At 39.7% G+C, this 23,666-nt stretch overlaps 1 protein-coding gene across 1 annotated transcript; it reads left to right on the top strand.

The window, feature by feature from the left end:
• Positions 1-4,447: 4,447 nt before the first annotated feature.
• fam83fa (family with sequence similarity 83 member Fa) lies at positions 4,448-22,724 on the top strand. Its single transcript, XM_005924207.3, has 5 exons — positions 4,448-5,284; positions 12,708-12,875; positions 14,563-14,684; positions 19,262-20,049; positions 20,682-22,724. Exons 1-5 carry the CDS (start codon positions 4,811-4,813, stop codon positions 20,729-20,731), a joined length of 1,602 nt encoding a protein of 533 aa, XP_005924269.1. The 5' UTR covers positions 4,448-4,810; the 3' UTR covers positions 20,732-22,724.
• The last annotated feature ends 942 nt before the right edge of the window (positions 22,725-23,666 follow it).

Genomic DNA, 23,666 nt, shown 5'->3' with positions numbered 1-23,666 from the left:
GTTTAAATGATGCTCACTCATAACGAGGGCTTTCTGTGGGGTTTTATCTTATCACATTTTACCTGTGATATTCCTGATATTCATTTGGGTATTTCTATCGTTTTAAAGGTGAGTTTTTATTTATTTTATGTAAAATTTAATGTTTTATTCTTGGAGTTGGTCTCTGCATGATTCACAAATCAAAATAATCTTTCTTTTTTTTTTTTATCTCTTACTGGGCTTTGGTGCAGCTACCAGCCCTGAAATGAGCCATTTTAACTCCGCCCCCTTTAAAGATACATTTTTGTATTTTTTGTATTGTATTAAACTCTCACCACTAGTGGGCAGTGTTTTACTAGAAAGTTTTTAATGAATCACATTTAACCAACATTAATAACGTCACATATCGTTTTAGAGTCGTAGTAAAAATTATAAAAATGATTTGCACATCCATTTAAACTAGGCCGTGTAAGACCAAAGTGTAACGTCAATACAAAATAAATAAAATGCTGTTGTTAAGGATAATAAAAAAAAAACTAAAAATGTGAAAGTTAACAGAACAAAACTGAGGTTCAGAATATTAAAGATGCAGTAAAACCTATAATTACATTTATAAGGCCCTGCTGTATAACCGAGTCTTTAACGATAAAAAGAAGAAAAGACTATTAATGATGTGGTTAAAAAGCCATGAAGCACTAATCGAGCGAACAATATTCCTTGTGAATCACATATCTACAAAAAGCTAACATAGCAAACATAAACTGTTGCTGCATTTTTTTTATCGTTAATTTCCCAGACTCTGTGCTGGCGGCGACAAAAGTCGCTTCCCGAGTCCTTCAGCTGTAGCTGTTCTACAACGTCTTCCTCTCCGTCAGTATTTCCTCTTCCTCTTATGGCTGACTGGATGCTACAATCACCCACTGTACCTCTTGTGGTTCAAATTTGCAAATGCACTGTTTACAGTTTGAGCACACATTCACACCAGCGCTTTTTTCACACATTTACACAGTTCGACATGCAGACAGCCCTACAATATTTAACTTTAGTCGATTTGTCTTCAGCACAGTACAAACACGATATGGAAATCATAACCGAGGTTGTTTCTTTAAAATTTTTTGGCTGTTTTAATTAATTTCGAAAGCTTTAAATGTGTTTTAAACACAGGAAGTTACATTCAGTTGCTTTTAAGGCTTCACTTTAAGCTAACTTTCTTCTGATTGGTTGTCTCTCGCAAACAAGTGGGTTTGCAAGCAGGTGGGTGAGGCTTTGGTGCTCACAGCCAGAGATGAAAAAGTTCATATTCACAAGGTTAATGTGAACATGAACCAATGGAAGACAAAACCTGACAGAAAATAATAGAAATCATGGCAGATGTACTTGAATTATTGTCCACCTGCTTAACGTTAACCAAAACTCCAGAAGTACACTCATATGGAAAAGATATATATAAATCTTATAAAGTTTTTATCTGTCTTGTATGAAACTTGTATGAAAAGCATACAAGAGTGAAAACACATATAAGATCCCTTGAAAAATTATATAATGAAACTTGAATGTTTTGTATACTTACTAAAAAAAATATATGAAAGTAATGAGAAAGTGGACACTTTCATGAGTAAATCATATGTTTTTACTATTTCTTTTCCATATGGGCAGTTAAGGAGAGTTGCCCTTCAAAATAAAATCCCTATTAAAGACAAAGAAATTGCACTCGTTTTACTTTTTTGATGCAAGGAACAAAGAACTCATTTAAAACTTCCCCACTGACTTTGAGACTTCTGGAATTTAAAAAAAAAGACACTTATATACTTTATTTTTTCTTACAAAAATTCATGTGTGTATAACAAGCAGGTAGTTGTGGTGGTTGAAAGTGATCCTGTCAGTAGCTTGTTGTACAGCTATGGCACCTGGAAGTGGAGATGAAAACAGCCCAACTCAATACAAATAAACCCAATATCACATTTCTGACAACATAACTTAATAAAAAAAAAAATGAAAATTTGCTCATAGACTATAACATAGAAAAAAGTAAAATACTCAATAAATCCAAACATCTGTGTCTTTGATGTAAGAGAAAGTTCACTGTCTGATATCCATTTGTTATCCAGAGTCACTCAAAGCTTTTTCTCTAAAGAAAGCTCACTGAAGAGTAGCAGGACAGCATCTATTTATAGCTGCAGAAAACAACCCCCATGTCTTGTGGAATGACATCAGTGACAGTTTTATCTGAACCATCAGATGAAGGGAGTTTTGAGCAGGGTACCAACGACACTTTTTAGTTTGCAGAGAGCACCGCTAATGTAACATGCATCCATTTCTGTATCAGAAACTTTCACACAGGCTCTGCGTCTCGTTAAGATCCGGTGCTCTCTTACTTTAGGCCAGGGATGAGAAGCGATGTTTGGTTTCTAGGTGACTAAGATAACATGTGTGGAAACAGGAAGCTTTTGCAGTAATATCTCCAGACAGTTTTTTTTTTCTTTAGGTACTTTTGTGTACCAGCATGGTGGCATCGTGGTTAGCACTGTTGCCTTACAACAAGAAGGTCCTGAGTTTGACTCCACCGTCTGTGAAGTTTCCATGTTTGTCGTGTTTGCGTCAGTTCTCGTCGGGTGCTCCTGCTTCCTCCCACAGTCCAAAGACACGCAGTTAGTGAGGTTAGGTTAAGTGGTAACTCTGAATTTCCCATAAGTGTGAATGGTTGTGTGTCTCTTTATGTTAGACTGGTGACCTGTTCAGGGTGTACCATGTCTGTCACCCTGTGGCAGCTGTGATAGACTCCAGCTCCTCTGCAAACCTGATAATGATAAGTGGACGTGAATAGATGTTTTTGTTTTTTTCCCCTCATCACTACTAATCAGGGCCTGGTGATGTGTTCTGATATAGAACATTTAAGATTTAATTCCTTACTTTTTGTGCAAAATCCCAAAACACACCATTTGGGAACCTTTGCTTCGGAGTTATTATAGTTTTGTATTTTCTAATTACTTTTTATTTTTATTCTATTTTGACTTTTTGCTTTCAGTTCAGTTTAGTTTCTGTTGGTTTCCAGATTGGATTTTTTTTTTGTTTACGTTCAGTTTAAATTGTTTGAACATGTTTAGGTTTATTTTATTTTATTTTTTTAATTTTCACTCTTAGTTTTAGTCTTTTTGATTGTTATTGAATGGAGGGAATATGTCATTAGCAATATTTAGGAAAACCAGTACAGAAAGTACAATAACAAGACAGTAATAAAATGTTAAATGTAATAGAAATTTTTACCAAACTGAAAAATATATAAACTTTTTATTCTTGGTTTTGCTGTCCTGTCCGGCACTGCCGCAATCAGAATTCTTGTCTGAAGGCCAAGAAAGGTCGACTTCATAGTCATAGTTTATTAGATTTTTATCAGAACGCACAGGACCGAACAGAATAAGGAAAGAGAAGTTGGGGAGAGAACAGAAGGAGAGGGAGAGAAAAATAGAGAAGAGGGATAAAGAAAGAAAGAAAAGACTGAAAATCTGCTTCAACACCTGCTTAAAAAAAACAAAAAACAAAACGAAAATAACACAGCAAGGAAACCATAGCAACAACCAACACAACCACGAGTAACAGTAAATAATAAATATTAAATGTTACTGAGCAGCACATGGTATTAATGATGCATGATATGTTTCGAGGCAGCAGCTGACCAAGATAGTGAGTGTCTGTGAGTACTTGTTTGCAAACCTGTGTGTGTGAGTGCGCTTGTATTCATAAGGTTTCTCCATGTAAGTGTTTGATAGTGGGTGTGGGGAGCCACAGCCCTGCCCCCCAGGACATGAAGCAGGCATGGAGGAGACCCGGGTCCCTGACATCTACAGGCCCCCTCAGAGCACGAAATCCCAAGGAGGACCACCGCAGGGGCGATCACGCCACCCACCTGGAAAAGGAGGAGAGCTCCGGACGATGGTCACCCAGAAGCCACGGTGGGCAGCAGTGACGACGAGCCTGCAGGCTCCACAAGCAGCCGGCTAAGCCAGAGCAGACTGAGCCCTGGACCCAGAGACCCGAGAGCCCCCACACCCTGCAAGGGGCCCGATAGAGCCAGGGGGGCCAGGCCCCGCCAAGCAGCAGAGCCAGAGTGAGCCAGTGCACACCCGAGCACACAGCCCTGGACAACGAGAACTTTTTTCAAAAGTCTAGTTTTTATTTTTATTTTAGTCACATAAGATGCTTTTCTGCATTTAGTTTTAATTTGAAGTATTTTTTAGTTGGGATGCAAAACATAAGACTCCAAACCGACCTCCTGGAAACCTTCGTACATAGATTTTGAACTTTTAGCTGCATTGTCATAAATTTTGCAGCTTTTCCTACTGATAAAGACTCCTCCCGCATTACCATTTATACTACACCAAAGTAGTCAAGTAATAGATAAAACAATGAAATGACATAAAAGTTCCTGTTTTCCACTATCAACTAAAATCTCAGTTTTTGAACTGCATTTCTAGTTCTCATATTAGGTCAAGTAAGGGATTAAATGAGTAGTTAAACTTCTTTACAATAATGCTTAAGAGCAAAGTAGTGTGTATATGGCCCATAACATAAAATAAGTTTGACATCTCTGGTTAACTACAATAACGTTCCTCTACTCTGAAGGATCCACCACTGACAAACTTCCGTTGTTGCCTTTTGAAAGTTGTACTCTGAAAGTTTACAGGCCGGATGTTCTTTAATAACGTGCCTGTTGGCTCCGCCCCCTTGCTACCTGTCAGCACAGGTATTGCGGTTCTTGGGAAGCAGCAACAGCAGCAGCGGAATCAGCAGCGGTGGCGCACTGAGGGGGAAGTTATTTTTAAATCTTTGGGCCATGGCGGAGTCTCAGCTGGTGTGCATGGATGATGAGCACATTAACGAGAAGGTCCCGGAGTCCAAGCCGGAGTTTTACTACAGTGAGGAGCAGCGTGCGGCCCTGGAGCAGCTGCTGAGGAATGGGGACGGAGCCTTCAAGATGCGCCTCCAGGAGGACAACACCAAAGACTTCCTATGCGCCCGGGAGGTCAAAGTTATCCGCAAAACTTTCCACGAGTACGACACGGACAGCGACTCCGAGTCCGGGGAGCACGATAAGTCCAAGGGCTCCTCCAGCGCGGACTCCGGGGTCCACTCCACCTACTGGCCCCAGATGTCCGACACAGAGGTCCCGACTCTGGACATCGGTTGGCCCGGCAGCAGCGGCGTCTACAAGGGGGTGACCCGGGTGTCCGTGTACACCCACCCCCCCAAAGAGCAGGGACCGCACATCAAGGCGGTGGTGAGGAGGCTCATCCAGGAGTCACACAAGGTAACAGAAAAGAAGAGAAACCCTGCATATCCACCCTGTTTACAGCATCTAAACCAAACTCACATTTACGCACAAGTGTTTTAAAGTTTTTCTTTAATTATTCACATTTTTCTATAATAACCCACCAAATTTGGGACACCCTGACTTATAGGAACTTCAGTCCTTTTATTTGTTAACCTGAAGCGATAAAAACAGTCAGGGCTGCAGGTGAGTGTTCGCTTAGTCTGTGATGTAGTGCTTATGAAGCCAGAAAACAGTGAGAAGTATTCAGTTTTGTCCTGATTTAACTTCAAACCCACAGAGATTCAAATTCTACAGGCATGAAATAGTGAAACTTTAAATAAGAAGAAACCTCTGAGCTTTCCTGCCGAGCACTTTGCTTCTTACATGACTTGCCTCTAAAAGTGCTGATACAAAAATGTGACTGCATGCATCAAACAATAAAACAGGTGGAATAAAACACCTGCAGATTCAGATTTAGGAAAGTTTACGAGTCAGCTCCTGCACCTAAACCAAACAAAGGAAACTCCTTTCTTATATATGGAGCGATTAAAGGAGAAGTCCCTGACCTACTTCTAACAAAGAAGGAGAATAACACTGTAATACTAACAGCGATTGGCTGCAGAGGCTCACCTGACCACCCAACAAAACAAAACAGGAGAATATTCACTATTAACAATAATAATCTTTAGTTTCAGGCCTGCTTGAATAAAGATTATTCAAAGATTTCTTCAATAATTCAATCTGTACCTTAGTCGTCCATGCTGTCATGTATGCATATAACTCACATTGTGGCATATATATGTACACTTTGTACATGTACATACATTTTGCAGGTTTACATCTTGATAACTGCACCGTCTTAACAGTTTAATGAGTCGCCACAGAGCAGAAGCTGCAGGCGGGTTTCAAGTTTTTCACATTTGTCGTAACTCAAAGAGCTTTTTGTCATTTTTCAGCTGTAAGTCAAAGTGAAAATAAAAGATACACATCTGACTTTTTATCTGGAATTTCCATCGTCACGGCGCAGCGCTCTGCTCCGGTGCTCCGAGTTTCAGCTTGCAGCGTAAAAAGGAATGATTGATTTATTCAGGGTTTCTTTGGGAACGTCATAGTGGGAAAAGCTGCTGCTGTTTTCTTTTCAAACAGAAACTCAGTTGGGTTTATTTCTTCATATATTCCCTCTGATATTCTCTGATACTTCTCGTGGGATATCTGTACTTTTACATAAAGTAGTTGTACTTTTGAGGTGTCTTGTGGCCTTCAAGTATAGGACTTAAATTGGTTTATTTCAGACGGAGGATGAGCTGAAGGGATGTACTGACGTCTAGCATAAGATAAAAACGGATCATTTTGACCTGTGCTACTTAATTAGTGACCAGTAATAAAAACATCGAACTGGAAATGTTGTGTAGTATGTCACTTTTAAATACTTTTTAATAAACCGAGAGGCTAATAAGAAGAAAAGGTTCTGGAGGCCCGAGTAAGTCCACTGCTGTGTTTGAGGTTATTTTAATGAGTGGTTCTCAGATTTTGGCTAAAGGTTGTTCTGTTGTCAATGTTGCCCTGAAAGAGACGTCGTTGTGTTTCTATCTCGTTGGGTCCCTGCAGACAGGGTGGTTATGACTAAAACATGATCACCTGATCACCCATCGCTGTCTTTATGAAGAGAACTACTCCCGAGGTGCTCCAAGGTTTTTCCTGGCTTTATCTGGTGTTTAGGTTCCTATTCCACATGTCGATGAGATTCTTTTGAGTTTTCTCTCGTGAGTTATCAGAAAACAGATCAAACAATCGGGGTACCAGGGGTTGATTTATTAAAGTTTTCTGTTAAAAATGTAATTCATCCCATGATACTAATGCTAAAAGCTGATTATCGGAAACATAAAAAAGATAAATAAATAATAATTAAAGATAAAATAAATATTTTTGGAACATTGTGATGCAGTTGGTGTTTCTAAAATTGATTTAGTTGGAAGTTTTAACAGAGATTAAATGTTTTTTTTCAGCCTTGAAAATCTCATTGATTGAAGTTATGAAGGTTCAAAAATGCTCAAATGGAAAAACTAACGAGAACTGTAAAAGTGGCAAAATTCGACCTACTTCTGTGAGCTGTCAGAAGCTGTAACACTGACAAAGTCCATATTCTGAAGGCCACATTTTTTTTAATGGTTTCATTAAGTTACTGAAGTTAAGGAATCGGACGGAAACTTTTCTCAGATCTGTTTGATTTTAACCAGCACACTCACTGCGCCAGTGTATCCTCACGTCCTCTTTCTCAAAACGTAATGACCAGCAAACTGCACACGGTGTGTTTGAGGGGCATCTGCAAGTTGTAGCGCTGCAGTAGCGTTGTTGTAACGCTTGTTCAGAGAATTTTCTAGTAAGGTAGAAGGAGGTGAGGGTTAACGAAGCCAGCGTGGGTAAATAAAATGATAAAAGCTAAATGAATGGGAGAGTCCTGTGCAAGTTTTAACAAGCTGAGTCATTAAAACGCAGAAGGGAAAAGCTGAGTGGCTGAGTGGCAGCCTCCCCCAAGATCCCGCAGACCAGGTTAAGGTTGGCATTTAACAAGCTGCTCTTTTTAAAAAAAAAAACAAAACGTTTCTCCTCGCCCACTTGGAGTTTTGCACGACTCCGTCTGATTGGCTCAAATCCCAGGTGCGAAAATCATAGCTAATGAGGAGAATCGCTCACTTGCGATTGGTTTTGACAGGCAGCACCAGAGGCTGTATTTGCTGGGTGGAAAGACGAATAAAGATGTGCAGAACTCATCATATTTGAATAGTTAATAATCCACTTTATTATCCATCTACAGCAGTCTGCTCAGCGCCGTGTCAGCTTAATGAATCAGGCACAGATTGCTCCCCTTCAGGTAAAATAACTCATCCCCTCCTAAAAGCCTGACAGATACTTGGAAGAGTCCTTGTGCAGTTTAAGTGGTGCACGCACGCACACGTTAATCCTGGATGCATAACATTACTCTACAGGAGATCATTATCACAATCCAAGAGAAGAGCTGAGATGTACATATGAAAGAGCCGAGGTGACGGTTACCGGTCGAACTGCATTCAAGAGAAAAAGCAGAAAATGTCGCCTGAAAGGGAAAGAAAACAACGAGTTCTTCGATTCAGGTGATGTCATGCGTATTTTCATGTACAAGAAGAAGGTGCACTTCACCAGAATCCCATCAGGAGAAGTCATTTACACAAGGTGTTGTCCATTCACGTCACAGGGCTCAAGTGTTTGATCCAATTTGCCACAGTGGAAGGTTTTCCATTATATCACACGTGATGATAGATACCAGAGAAAACAAGCTGAAGCCCAGCCATGAACAAAGACTGGCAGCAGCAATCGCCAACAAACACCCAGAGCTCTCCAGGTGTTTCCAGGTCGTTAAAAGTAACAATAAAAATATTACATTGATCTTTGCTCATGTCTAAAGTGTCACTTCAGCTACTAAATAAACTGTGTGTAAATTCTTTTTTTTAGATGTCTGTACATGATAAAACATGAACATGGCTTTCGGGGCTGAAAAACTGATGCTAAATCGGATCAGAGTGACTGTGAGGTGTGTTTTTTAACTGTGGGCATTTGAAAAGATCTCGCTTAAATATAAATATGTCAGCTGTGGACATCACTTTATCCCAGTTCTCAATTCAATTCAATTTCTTTATTGTCCCACAAGTGGAAATTAGTTTAGCAGCAGGATAAAAATAAACAGAACAATAATATAAAATAATAATGACAATAATAGTAATAGAAAGTCCAAGGATGGTTATTTGCCGGGACGCCTACTAGGAGTAACTGTTGGAGCTATGAACTGTTTCTGTTATATTTCAGGCTTCTTACAGAACAAAATAACTGTTTGCATCAGAAGTTAGTGAGGCTGGTCTCTGCTTATGCAGCTACACCTGAAAAAAAAAAAACCCTGGAAACTGTTCTAATGGTTGTTAAACCACTTCTCTATGGGGGGAACTGTTGTGTTTTTCCTTATTTCCTGTAATATACACAGGTACTATGCTCCAGGTGGACCCTGAGTGCCAAGGCCTCTAAACACTGTTTCAGTTGTTCTTACTGATGATGGTTGTGTGTTACAGAGAAGTCCCACCCACCTGCTGTTCAAACCTTATGTTTATGAGCACCAGCCAATCAAGAGAAAGTTTGCTTAATGGAGGAGGGGCTAAACCGGAAACGGCTTATGTCAGGCAGAGGGGCAACTCAGGGTCTGCACCAAAGGCTGGTATAAGACAAATAAGAGTTATTTTGAACTGTGAGTCATGTAAATACTTCTCTGCTGCTGACAGGTGCCTTTAATTAATTTTTAAAGCCCTCATTGAAAGCACAATGCTATTGGCAAATCTCTGTACCCACCTAAAAGGAGTGGTTGATTTAAAAACTCAAATTTCACAACAGCGCCATCGTAAACCTGCTGTTTGTGGACAAACAGCCCAAACCTCTTTTAGGTGAACTTGTAAACCACTACAACTGAAGTGGATCTAATCTGCTCACTTCCAGCTCCATATTTTTACTCTTGGAGTCTAAAAGAGTAGCTTTACATAAGTCACATTTCAAAATAATCCTTCTTTCTCTTGTGCTTGGCCTCGTTTCACCCTCGGTTGAAAATGAACTTCTACATACACTTATTTTAAAACAATAAAATAAGTGTATGTTATCAGGTTTATCAGCCAGAGCTCGTGGAAGGTCAATGTAATAAAACAGTCTTGGCAGGTGGAATAACCGTTAGCCATACCAAGTGGGCGTGTATGAAAATAACGCTTCAATTTCCAGAAAACCTTGAAATAGTTCAGATTAAGCATTTTCTGGATAGATGTTTTTTCCAACATAAAATGCATCGTAAGCAGTTTGGATGAGAATTTGATGACGGGAGCTTCACTGAGTCATGCCTGGTTTACTGTGTTATTCAAACTCAAGAACTAGTTTCAGTTTGCTGGATGAGTCCCAAACAAACTGTAATAAGGAAATGGGGAAAAAAGAGTCACATGATCTTTTGAAACTGCTCTTAAGGGTACAAAAACCAGGAGAGGCTATAAAACATCTCAGTACAAACAGCAGTCTTATTGGTCTAATAAATCCAGTACATAATTAAACTGTATGCTGTAAAGAGTTATAAATGCATCTGTTAGAGATGTAGCTGCTGATTTCTTGCTCAGATTAGCGGTGCTGTGAGTCGTAGCCGTTGCTGGCATTTGTCCAAACTGTCTTTGCTAAAACTTTTAATCGCCTAGAAAAACAAGTTATGCAGAAGTGTGAACTGCTGCCGTGGTGGAAGGTTGCGTGTTTAAACTTCATATCACAAGACTAATGACAGGTTAGCGCCCTGGTGCCTTTGTTCGGACTGGCAGTGGGAGTGGTGGAAACATTCAGATGTTGTTTTAATGTTTAAATGGTGCATCCCGCAGCCGGATTTAAAAGTAAATACACAGGAATCGTGACTTTTCCCCATCAGGCTGGTCTGAGGTGTTTTACAGGAAAAAAACAGAAGTGGTTTCAGCTTTTATTTCCTTACTGAATTACCTGTGCACTTGCCATTCACTTTATTAGATTCAAGAAGGTGCTGGAAACACCTGAGGTTTTGGTCCATGGTGAGAGCACGAGAAGCATCATAGAGTTAGTGCAGATTTGTCTGCTGCACGCCCATGATATGTGTCATATGAAGATGGGTACACTGTGATCATAAAGGGATGGACACGGTCCGCAATAATACTGAGTGCTGAACGGTTACTAAGACAGTCAATGACATCACCGTCAGCAGCCTAAATGCTGGTACAAGGCAGGATAGATAAGTGCTTTCATGTCATTAAAGCCAAATTGTGACCCTACCCTCTGAATGCCACAGCATAAATGTAGTTTGTTGCCCAAGACACTTTAAATTTGTGTGATGAAGTGATCAATGAGGACATAAAGTTTGGACTTGGTGTATCCGTGGATGCTTCCTCTGTAACTTCAGGGTTCAGAACTCGGAGTTATATCTAAATCATAGGTATGCTGCAACCACACACTTGTGCTGTAACCTGACGTGCATCTTTCTAGAGAGGAAAATACTCGTTGCATTGTTGCAGTGAGTGCAGTCATTTCCTTCAACTCATTTCTGGTTACTCCTTCTTGTGCTGCTATTTTTCAAACTGACTAGAAGGGAACTGAGCAACTCGGATAGAGAAACTCAACCACCAACGGGTATTTTAGCATCGCAAGCATAATGTGCACAAGTATAAATGCTGGCAATGGTTTCGGCCTGTTGCACAGCCTACAGCCTAAATTCTGTGTAGATTTAAAGCCAAATATAAATTAGCTCGGTCATGCTGTGACCGCAATGATACTATTAAATCCAGAGGCTTAGCTGAGCTTATCTCCAGTCATAGTGAAAAATAAATGTGTCAAATAAATGTGTCATATCACACATTCTAATATATCTGCTGATTGACTGATACATAAATGAAGAAACAATGAAAATGACTGATTTGTTTTGTCTGTTAAAGTTGGTAACAAGGTGTCTTCTATAAGGATCCCTCCTTTCTAATCATTCATTATTGCTGACTTCGCCTTTATGTGTGTGTCTGGTATGAAATTCTTTTGTCTGTTTGTCTGTTTAACAAACAAAAATGAAACTTGCATTTCTGTTCCCATGACTAAAGGCACAAAAAGATGGGTTTTGGTTTTTTTACTTAGTCCCAACGTCTTTCGGGTTTTATTTCATATGTTTTCTGTTATTATGTACACGACTGCGGTGACAAAACCGTGACGTCTGCTCTTTATTGATCTGTCAGTTAGAGTGGGTGTAAGTGTGTATAGATAGACTGCATTTTTACATGACTCATTTCATGAGTTTACATTTTTTAAATATCTTTAAAGTTCACACCAAGGCTACCAAATTAATTTCAGATGTGTGGGATGAAAAAGCAAAAGTAAAAGAGAAATAGTTTTGCTGATGGGGCTGGACCTGGAGTTGAACTGCCAACCTGACTGCTCACAACCATCCTCATAGCCTCTGTAGCTCCATGCAAAATGTACTTAAGTTTAACAGTAAGCAAATAAACTGGTATAAATGGAAGTCAGGACCACCTTATGAACTGTTAAACAACTTTAAACTAGCTTTGAAATAAAAATTTCAACCAGCTTGCGGTGAGCACACATGGTGCGAACATTAGGGGATGCCCTCAGTCACATGCTATCTGCTTTAAATGGCACTAAAACTTTGAGAGCCTCAATCCAATTAGTCTCAATATTTTGTGAATTATTTATTATATTTGAATAATATTCACATACTTGTGTATTGTGTATGCTTGCTGTTAAAGTCTTCTTCTTTTGTTCAGCAATTGTTGTTTCCAAATTTAAAAAAAAATATGTTAATGGATATGCACGAGTAACGTGAGATGGCTCCTCTCCCGTCTGTTTCTCGCAGGTAGTGGCCATCGTCATGGACCTCCTCACGGACCTGCAGATTCTCCAGGACCTGCTGGATGCGTCGTCACGGCGTGGCGTGGCAGTTTACGTTGTGCTGGAGGCCAGGGGAGTGCCCCACTTTCTGGATATGTGCTCTCGGCTGCAGATTAACGCGATGCATCTGCGGGTGAGCAAACAGAGCGCTGCAGAGAGAGGAGCTTCTCTAACACAGTAAACAAAGAGGAAATGAACATGGGAAAACAGCTCAGTAGGTCACTGCTGAGTCCTGGAACAATGCTGATGACGGCTGGAATTATCCCAGATTAAAACGTATTCTGAATCATAGGCCAGGCTTTCTGGGAAATCGCTGACAAGTTAATTACCTCAAAGGTTTGATCTAGTTAAAACATGAACCAGGAAAACTTGGCAATACACTTACCGAACCAACTACAAAAACCTTACATTTTCCCACTTAACCCTAAGGGTAGTTTTATGTTTGATTTCTCATAACTGCCTTTGCAGCAGCCTATTGGAAGTTACAGGAATTTCGTTTGTGAAACCTGCCAATTTACTGCTCAGAAAAGTATCCAGCATTGAATGGATGGAGTAGTTTTTAATGGGACTTTTAAAGAATTGATACAGCTTAACATAAAACATAAACAGTAGACGGTTAGCTAAAATTTTGAGTAAATGGTTGAAATAGTTTTTAAAAAGGGATAAAATTAACAAATTAAATAGTTAAGTCAGCAAAATAGTCAATGATTAAGGATGAAAAAACGCATTTTATATAAGTAACTGAAATAGATTGCAAAGATTTGCACGAACTGTTACACTAGTTAGCTAAAAGTAGCGGATGTAGCGGTTAGCTAAAATTTTAAGTAAATGATTGAAATAGGTTAAAAATAGGATTAAAGTAACTGATTAAATTGTTCAGTCATAAAAAAAGTCAAAGATTGAGGCTGAAAAAGTATTATCTAAGTAACTAAAACAGATCATTAAAGGTTTCGCAAGAACAGTTTAACTAGTTAGCTAAAAGTAGCAGACGTAGTGGTTAGGTAACTGATAAACAGCAGGAAATCAATAAAATGTGAGGAAATGGACTTGTTGGAGCACTTGTGTGAAAATATGTGTGAAAATAAAAAGAAGTATTTTCCTTCCAGTGTAAAACAGGGAGGGTCAAATTAATAATTTTTGAGGAATTACTGGAAAATCGACTGCTGAGCAGACGCTAGCACGAGCTAACATGTAATTGCTGCTTCTTGTGGTGCAGAACCTGAGAAGTGACATTAGGTGCTGATTTAGATTAAGCGCAAATAGTGAGTCATCTGTCATCCTATCTTCACCGTGTCATAATACCCAGTCTTATCTGTTGTATGCAGAGTTTTTCAGCTCCACTCTGGTTTAACCGGAGTGGTGGAATGGCTGGCCATTGTGGTATCAGTTTATAAGGCTGTGAAAGACCCTTTCAGAGTGCCGGGCTCTGTTACTGTTACTAGTGACAAGGGAACATTCATAGATCTTGAGAACAGATCCAAGGACAGTAACTTGACGCTCTCACCCCACGCCAGGGTTGACACCACAGGAGAGCCTCCTCCCAGTTTGTCTACCCAGCATTTACGTCCTTTTCTTTTTCCTGCTTCCCTCTAAGTAAACAGAGGTGGCTGAAGTGTTTGGGTTTTAGCCTTTACTTATTATGAAAGCTGACTTTATGTTTCTGGGTGTGCCTGCAGAAATTTGACTTGGCATCTCTGTAAATCAGCCAGTCATCCTTGAAAAAGCCACGGATGCCCGATAGCTGGGGTCCATTTACTCACTGTGTGACATTTTTGACACAGGTAAGCCAGTGTGTAATCCAACAGGTGTTTCTTTTACAGAATCTACGTGTGCGGATGCTAAAAGGTGCAGGGCTGGCCCTGTCCTTTGGAAAACTGCCAGGCTCCCTGTGCTCCAAATACATGCTGGTAGATGGAGAGAAGGTCATGTTCGGGTCTTACAGGTAAATATCAAACCAGTGTTTCTTTTTGTGGTCAGGTGCATTCAAAGGAAGCAGAAAAGGTTGATAAAGCAACCTGTTTCAATTTATTATTTTATGTAAGATTTTATAGCACCCAGAAGAAGAAAAATGTAAATAAAAACAGAATACAATAAGTTGCAAGTCCCATAAACACATTTTATTCATAACACAACACAGAAAACTGAGACATTTCATGAAAAATATGCACTTATTTTGAATTCAGTGGCAGCAAAATGTCTCAAAAAGTCATGGAGCAACAAAAGGCTGGACAAGTGGTACTTAGAAAATAGCTGGAGGAATGTTTTGCAAGTATTTGTGTTAATTGGGAGCAGGTCAATAACATGATTGGGTCTAAAAACATCTTAGAGAAGATGTTTGAGGTAAAAATGGGCAGAGGTTCACTAATTTTCATTAAACTGCATCTGCAAATTGTGTAAAATTGAGAAAACCTATGTCTCGTCATCTAGAGTACACAATCTTCCAAAGATTCAGAGAATATGGAGAAATCTCTGTGTGCAAGTGACAAGGCTGAAAATCAGCACTGCATTAAAAGCAGGAACACTTTCAGAAATCACTGTCTGTGAACACAATTAACTGTGCCATCCACAAATGGAGGTTAAAGCTCCATCATGCAAAGACGTCTTCTCTGTCTTTATCTTCATATCTCATGCCTTTGTGCCTATTGAACTGGCAGCTTGCACATCTGGAAAATCTACCGGCACACCTACATTTGCTACTGAAAGGTGCATATAGTCTACAGATCAACATATGCTCCGATCCAGACAATGCTATTGAGGAAAACATCCTATTTTACTGTCACTATATATCAGTAATAAGGCACTGTTATTATTTCATTATTACTTAATTAGTGCGCATCAGCTTATCATCACTAAACTCTGCAGTTTAGCTTTTTCAGCTAAACTGCAGAGTTTCTATTAGAATAGCACAGAATAGATGCAGTATGTGAACTGACCAGCCAGCAGTCCGGGAGCACCATGAAACTAAAAATACGACAAAGAAGACAGAGGACTGTTGAACAGCTCGAGTCCTATATCAGACCACAATGGGAGAACATTTCTCTTCTACAAGTCCAGCAGCTGCTCTCCTCAGTTGTTTACAGAGTGTTGTTAAAAGCAGAGAGGACGCTACACAGTGGGAAACACGGCCCTGTCACAACTCTTTTGAGACACATTGCTGCCATCAAATTCAATATGAGCCAAGATTTTTCTTTAAATGGTTTAAATATTTGATACTTTCTGTGTTTTATTTTGAATAAAATATAGGATTATGAGATTGCATTCTGTTGTTATTTACAATTTACACAGCGTCCCAACTTTTTAGGAACTGTGGTTGTACAAAAATTAAATTATACTATATACAGCAAGGTGTTTGTTTTCTGATGTCTCTATATGCTGTAAGGAATGGGATGGATTTAAATATTCACACTAACAGATAAATCATGTAATTAAGGTATGCTCTCGTTGGGAAATGGAAAATCCTTCAAAATAAAAGTCCAGCTTAGCGTGCCGAGTCCAGTTGTATCTTGTTTTTGGTCAAAACTTTGAACCGCTTGACCTCCTATATTCGACTCCATGTTACGGTGACATGTTCAGAGTCACAATTGAGACTCATTTGGACAGTTTCACTTTTACACATAATACAGTGTCCCTCTGACACAGTTTCACTCCAAAGCAGATCAACTGATCCTGACATGGTTATTAAATAACCATTATTTGTGCTTCATTTGATTGACTATTTGTATCTTTTGTATAAACCCAACATAATGAGAGCAGCTTGTTTGTGACTGTTAGGTGTGAGACATTTTCTCTAAAAGCAGCCGGCACAAAAGGAACTCCATTAAACCTCCAAATAACTCCTTACACACTCTGAAGCTTATTAATCTTGTAAAATGACTAAAGTGCTTTTTAAACACACTCTCTTCTTATCTGCTGTTGGTTCAGTGTGGGAAAAGATAAATGTATTGCTGTAGATCCGCTTTTTGGTAAATGTCGTTGGTGACCGAGCCGGACGTTTATGACCTGGGAGATTATTATAAGGGAATCGTACCGCTTTCTCCTGAGTGCTTTAAAATGATTAAGTAGTTTCAGAGAAACCATTAAAACAATAAAAAAAACTTACACTAGGTGAAAGTATGACATTTAAATGAAATCCTACACCAGGCAGTGATGCGGGTGAATTAATTATCCAGCTTTTAAAGATTTCTACAGTTGATTAAGTTTTTTTTTGTTTTGTTTTATTTTTTGGTTGCAATATCCACAAATTAAAGGCATTTAGCCTCTGTCTGTACTCAATGTACCTCTCTTATCTTCCTCACTCATTTTTAATTGTAGTAATACATTGCTTTGTTTTATTCTGTTCCTTTCTATTCTGCAACCTTTTTCCAGTATTGCAAATGGTACCGCTGCCAGATCCACACAAAAAAGGGCTTTCTCTCCTTATCCTTCACATTAAAAGCCCTTGGCATATACAGTGCATGACTGCTGTAGTAAGCTGAAGCGTTTTACAGCACATTCTGGGATCAAAATAAAACCTTATTTATTAGTTTAATAGTTCAATTAAGTTTTTTTTCATACAGTGTCAAATCACAACAACATTAAACCAAGTAAATGAACGATTAAAGATTTGAAACAAACAAATAAATAGATAAATTTTATCGCTGCTGAGGATAAAAAGAATTCTGCAGAGGTGAACATATGTAACCCAGAAGGGGGGAGATCATATAACAACCAGTGCACGCCTAAATACAGTTAACGGCATAAAAAACATCGAGCCTACGTTTCCGTATAGCAGTCATATCAGTATGAACAGTGAATATAAATGTCAGGTATCAATATAAACAGTAATTTTAATGCAAATCTACAAAGAAAAAGATTCCTTTTAACCTGCAGCAATGACAGGAAGTACACGCATTTTTGCACGTGTTGAATAAATCAGGTTTCTGGTGCAGATTGGGCTATGACAAAAGCTAACATTTATCTTTTTAAAAATCTAAATCCAGGACATTAAATCGAATGTTAGTGATGGCCGCACTGGGAAATGGAGATCACATTAAGAGCCAGACACATGCAGTGCACTGATATGCTTTAAATGAACTGAAACATAAAAATCTATTGTTGTTGCACATCCCAGAAAGACTTCTTAGATACAGTTTAGTCTACATAAAGGCAAAATAATGTCATTTGTTCAGTTTTAGATGTTGTGTTGCCATAACTACATACATGCTGATAAAACAGCTGCAACCATTAGTGCAAAGTTCAGAATTGCAAAAGAGCTCGATTTCACCTCTGAGCTCCGAGTTTGACAGGATCCACACAGCTGTATTCTCGTTGTTAAATCGCTGTTCTGAAAGCTGCAAACAAAAAAATGAGTCTGAATGCACGTCATCTGACCACATCAGTGATGAGGCGAATCTTCCTTCACTGACTAAAGTCAAAACTGAACTGGAGGGACCGATTTGTGGCAGGTGAAATGAGCACAGTCATGTCCTGACTCATGCGTGATGCCTCGTTACGAATGCAAGTTTAAATAGAAAAGTTACAGGCTGCAGCTATGTGGTCAACACCGAGGGCTCAAAAGTGATTCTACAGAGGCAGCCGTATTGAGTCGGCATTTTTATACATCTTTAATTTTCACCAAATTTAATGCATGCATCTCAAACAATGTAGCGCCACCAAAGGGTCAAAGTTGGCGCTGTGTTCATGGAGGAACCATGTGCAAGGTTTGCCTCAACAAGTTCCCATCGATCGTCTTATAACCTGACTTTGTGCTGCCACTATCCACCAATTTTGCAGTCTCACAAAATATGGCACCAACGGTAAGATCTAAAGTGTATCTAGTGTTTGTTGGATAACTGCATCCATAGCTTGAGGCATCACTTTACAGCTCCATGAGATGCCTTGTTGTGGAGATGTGGCCCTGTTGCTATAAAAAAAAGTAACTTAATTTGCATGAAATTTGTTCTGTGGTCTCATTTGGTGATGCTGATGTTAGCCTTAAAAAACTAATCAGTGAAAAGAAGCGTGAAAACTTACGGCCGACACATGGAAACACCCCTGACATAACCGCCATATTGGATTTCATCAAATGGTCACAAATTTCTTCCAGTCTTAACCAAAATTTACACAGTTTACATTTTTACATCTGAAAGACCCGAAAATGGTGATGTAGCTGTTACAAAGGAAGCAAGGACATGCGATAGGTCATACTGAAGCACTGTGAGGCAACTGTTGTTGTGATTTGGAGCTATTTAAATAAAATTGAAGTGAAGTGAATCTCAGCAGCTTGTGATGAATGGTTACTGAACCTGCTGACTAGACTTGGAAGCACTTCTTGTTGCCCTAAAAAGCCCAGTTTGACCTCTGAGTTTGTTGGATTTAGCCAAAACCTGCTAAATAGGAGAGTGTGTGTATATGTATATATTCTTTAAATGGCCTTAAATAATAAAATTCAAGCAGTTGTGTCTCCCGGTGTTTTATCTCATATTTTTTGTCCACTTTAAATCACCGCTTTGGTTTACGCTCCTGTTTTTTTTTCTGCAGCTTCACTTGGAGTTCGTCCCGGCTGGACAGGAACATGATCACGGTGATGTCGGGACACACTGTGGACTTCTTTGACAACGACTTCCGAGAGCTGTACGCAGTGTCTGAGCAGGTGGACCTGTACAGAGAGTTCAACATCACTAAGCCGCCTCTTCCTACACCAGTCATGAAGCCAAAGATGCAGCACATCCGGCCTCTGCCCGTCACTACATCTCGCTTTCAGGTATCGGTTGGGGACTCCAGGCAGATTGACCTGAAAGTTCCTGCGCATAAGTACCACAATCCCAAGTACTCGCTGGTTTTCGGGAACAGTTTGGGTCTGACGGGTTCGCTACAGGACTTGTCGACTCAGAGGGACTCGCTAGTAGGTGGGTTGAACCAGAGGAACGGTCTGCAGAACGGCTTTCTCAATGCAAACAAGGAAAAGTTGGACCGAGCCTCCCCACAGAGTCCGGGTTCACCTACAGAGGAGGATGGAAAAGGAGGTCAGAAGAACCAGGCAGACGGACCCAAAAAGCGCAGCTCCTTCAGGCATTTCTTGAAAGGCAGAGGAGCCAATCACAGTACAGACACTATCGAGGAAGGCGTGGTCACTCCTCAGAGCCCCTCCCCCACTATCACAGCAGACTGTAAAGTCTCAGTGGCCAACAGGGTTGCAGGAAATGAATCCGACGACTCATTTCAGTTCATTGAGAAACCAGGACCACTGAAAACCAAAATCAAGAAGCCGTCGAAGTTCATTCAGAGGAGCGTGTCTATGCAGACCATCAGCACGGCAGACGAAGACGGTGCGTCATCACAGATCTTTTATTTTATAATTCAGTGGTCCGAGTGAGCAACAAGGCAAATATTTCCTGAGTGCTTTGTCTATAAAATGTTTAAAAAGTAGAGTTACAAACTAACATGTAAACTTTTTGAAAGTCCAGGATTTTCCGTCTGATACACTCACATTAAAAGCCTCTATCATCAAAGCAACTCATTTCTGGTCCACGTTAAATGGCAAGTAGCTGAAACGATGCTCTTTAGTTTCAAATTAAATTTCCGGTGGTGTTAAATATTTAGATTTTGAATCTAGAGCTAGATGTACATGACACTAGAACATCGTAAAAGTTTTTACCCTTTTAATTTCAAACCTGACTTTTTTTTGTTTGTTTGAAACATTTTGGAAAATATCTTTTGCCGAGTGTTTGCAAAGCACTTTATCTTACTAGGAGATTCAAAATTGCAGTGTCAGAAGAAGAGAACATTTGAACCTTTCTGAATCCTTAGCATTTTTAAGCTTTTTAAAGACATTTCAGGGACCTGCAGGAGGCCTGTGATGTCTGTCGATAATATTTGTGTTTTTCGTTTCGTCATGGTCAAGAATCAGTTATTGTGTGATTAAATTGAAGGATTTTTTTCCCCTTTTATTTACCAACAGGGTTCAAAAGTCGCCGCCGGCATCAGAAGAGGAACTGCATCCAATCATGAGAAAAAACACGAGGATATTCGGACACTTTAGGGTCTGGTTGTTAAACCTGCTGCAGCGGGTGAGTCTCTGTATCGCCTCACTGCAACCAGCTGACATTTCTTCACGAAAAATGAGTGCAGTTTGTCCCTCTGGACACGTATGCTGCTTCAGGCTGAGCTGAAGGTCAACACTAGAGACACGCTGCAGCTGAACTCCCTCGAGACGTTTTCGGCCAAAGTGCTCGTGGGAGATTTTATTGCCACTATTAAATGTATTTTCTACACTTTTTTGGTATTAAGTTATTTTACAACTAAAGTGTTTTCATGTTTTACACTCGTGAACCTAAAGACTGAGAGAGCAGCCGATGACTGATCCAGGTGACATAGATGGATTACATAACACCTCTTAGGTATTCTGGTCTCCATGGGGACAGGAAAAGTGATCAGACGTGGTGTTGTACCCGAGTGTAACCTTACTGAGGACCCTTGGCAACAGTGTTTATGGGAGTGTGTTGTACAGACTGTGAATAATGTATGAGGAACTGTGCGTCTGCACTTTGGGATTTTGTTTTGATACGCAGGTGAAACAGGTCGGAGAATAAAATGGGAATCCTTGAGAACCACTTGAGACACAAATGATCTGAACTGTTGCAGAAATGGAATAAAAACAAAAGGGAAAAAAAGTGTTTGTGTGACTTGGTGTCAGTTAAAGAGCAGCATGCAGACAGATAGCCTGTTATTTTCAGAAATGTAAACCAGGGGAGATCGCTTTTTGAGCCCTGAGATTTGATGAAGATCAACAGCGAATATTCAAAGCTTTGCCTGTCTGCACAGCAGGAGGTGGGGGTCAGGTCTTATGCTGCTTACAAAGTTAGAAGGAACACGATGTCTCCTGGTGAACTATAGCTGAGTGCTGCTTCGTGGTGAGGGGTACAGATGGGGAGGGGTGCCTCTTTCTGATCTTAAGCAAGTTCCTATAGATTTTCAGTTTGGTGCTTATTTAAAAAAAAAAAAAAAAGTCAATAACTCTCAGCCAATAACTGAGGCTTAGACTATGAAGCAGGTTCAACATAAAAAGTCAGGCCTTCTTTGCATTTAATTGCCCAACTTGACATAAAACTCAAGTCAGATTTAAGAGAAATCACACTGGTTAGCAGCTTGAACTCTCTGTATCAGGCTCTGACAGTAAAGGAGCATTTAAAATGCATCATTTGACTCTTCCTCCATACAATCTGGGTCGATTGCGCACCGCCTACTTCGGTCAGAGATATTATCAGATAGAGTAAGCTAGAAAAGAAATCCACTCTTATGTTAAAAACAAGTCAAGAGTTGGTGATGCTGCAGAAAATTGTAACTTTTTGTCTCCATGAGTGGACCTACATATTTGCTTCACCACTTAATGCTGCAGGTGATTTAAACTGTCTAGAAAACTGGATACATTGAAGTATCAGTCCATTCATGTCTGACAGTCGTAGAGGCCAATGACAGAGACCTGCAAATTAGTTTGTGGTCAGATCACAGAGAAATTAATCAGATTTTATCTACTCTGCATACAGACTGATTAATTTTCTAATGTCTGATCTATTAGCCATAATTCCAGCAGTGGAAAATGGAATTTGGGTACACTAGGACCAACTGAATGAATGTCTATTCTTCTAAATATGTGGTGCTTTTTGCACTGGTGTAACTTTGCTGCACACTGCTTTGTTTCTCTCCGGTAGTTAATTACTCCAGTTAGAGATTGTAGTGGAGAAAATCAGTGAAAATGTTGAGCTACAGAAGAGTTTAAACCAAAGCCCTGAACATAATTTGCTCAGGACCAGGTTCTGAGTTTAGCATTGGTTACCATGATGACGTAAGGGTAAGACGGCAGTCGCCTTCATCACAGTGAAAACCCGTTGTATCTCGCTAACCCCCAAAAGTTGATTCTGTTCATCTGGACGTAGCGTTTTCAGTGGGAGAAACGTTTCGTCACTCATACAAGTGCCTTCTTCAGTCTCAGCTGACTGCAGGTTTCCCCAACCTGAGACACTGTACATTTACATAATGACTGAAACCAGCCCACTGAAAGAACAAAGGGCTGCGAGGTCAGTTTCTTCATCATAATTATGCAAAGTCTCATGACCATTGATCAACAATATATCTCACTAACCTATTTGGGGAGGGTTAGGTACTTATTATAAATTTCTGTGTTTAAATAAAGCGATTAACTAGCTCTAACAAAATCAAAAATCAAACGTGTCTGTATTGTATATAAGAGATATCAACTGAAGCCAAATTAGGGCCGGGTTGTACTTTTCTGTAATACCTTTTTGTACCACAGGATGGTGCTGCGAGTCATGTGACCTGTTTTAGCTAGACACATTCTTATTTATGGCTTTTTGAGGACTGCTTGCTGCTTGCCCCCCAGTACTGCAAGGGGTATACTAAAACTTTTAAGTTATAATGTTTTAATTACAACATGCTAACATCAGCCAGCTTTTACAACAACATGACTTTGAGGCATTACATATTAAAATGGTGTATTTTATTAATTTTACCTGTATGATTAGAGCAGAATTGGCTTCTGCAAGCTGTAAAAACTTGAGATTTTAACTCATTTACTGCCAGCCATTGGCAGTGAATGAGTTAAACCCATTGACTCATTCACTGCCATTGACGGCTATAGACGTCAATGGCAGTGAATGAGTTAAGATATTTATGTAGTGTGTAATTTTTTAAAAACTTTATGGCATCACTATACTATAATAGGGCATCGTATTGAAAAAACAAAAAGTGCGTTGTACAGCTCCTGCCATGCCCTTTCATTTGATATATTAGTCGATGCTGTTTATTGAAAAAAGAAAAATTCATCGTAAACTTTGACCTTGGGCGCCAACAGTGAAGCTCAAGGTCAAATGCTTAGCCATTTTGCACACCCCACGGCCTAGCATATTGGTGTGAAGTTTGAACACGA

The sequence above is a fragment of the Haplochromis burtoni genome, unplaced genomic scaffold, assembly GCF_018398535.1.
Source record: "Haplochromis burtoni strain Fernald_Lab_line unplaced genomic scaffold, NCSU_Asbu1 Contig_68, whole genome shotgun sequence".
Lineage (NCBI taxonomy): Eukaryota > Metazoa > Chordata > Actinopteri > Cichliformes > Cichlidae > Haplochromis > Haplochromis burtoni.
Note: the sequence above shows the minus strand (reverse complement) of the source record. Positions and strands in the feature narration are given on the sequence as shown.

Excerpts from the sequence above, each read along its gene's own strand:
- fam83fa (XM_005924207.3), top strand. The coding sequence starts at position 4,811 with ATGGCGGAGTCTCAGCTGGTGTGCATGGATGATGAGCACATTAACGAG. Across the intron at positions 5,285-12,707 it reads TCATCCAGGAGTCACACAAG|GTAGTGGCCATCGTCATGGA; the intron begins GTAACAGAAAAG and ends TGTTTCTCGCAG. Across the intron at positions 12,876-14,562 it reads TTAACGCGATGCATCTGCGG|AATCTACGTGTGCGGATGCT; the intron begins GTGAGCAAACAG and ends TTTCTTTTACAG.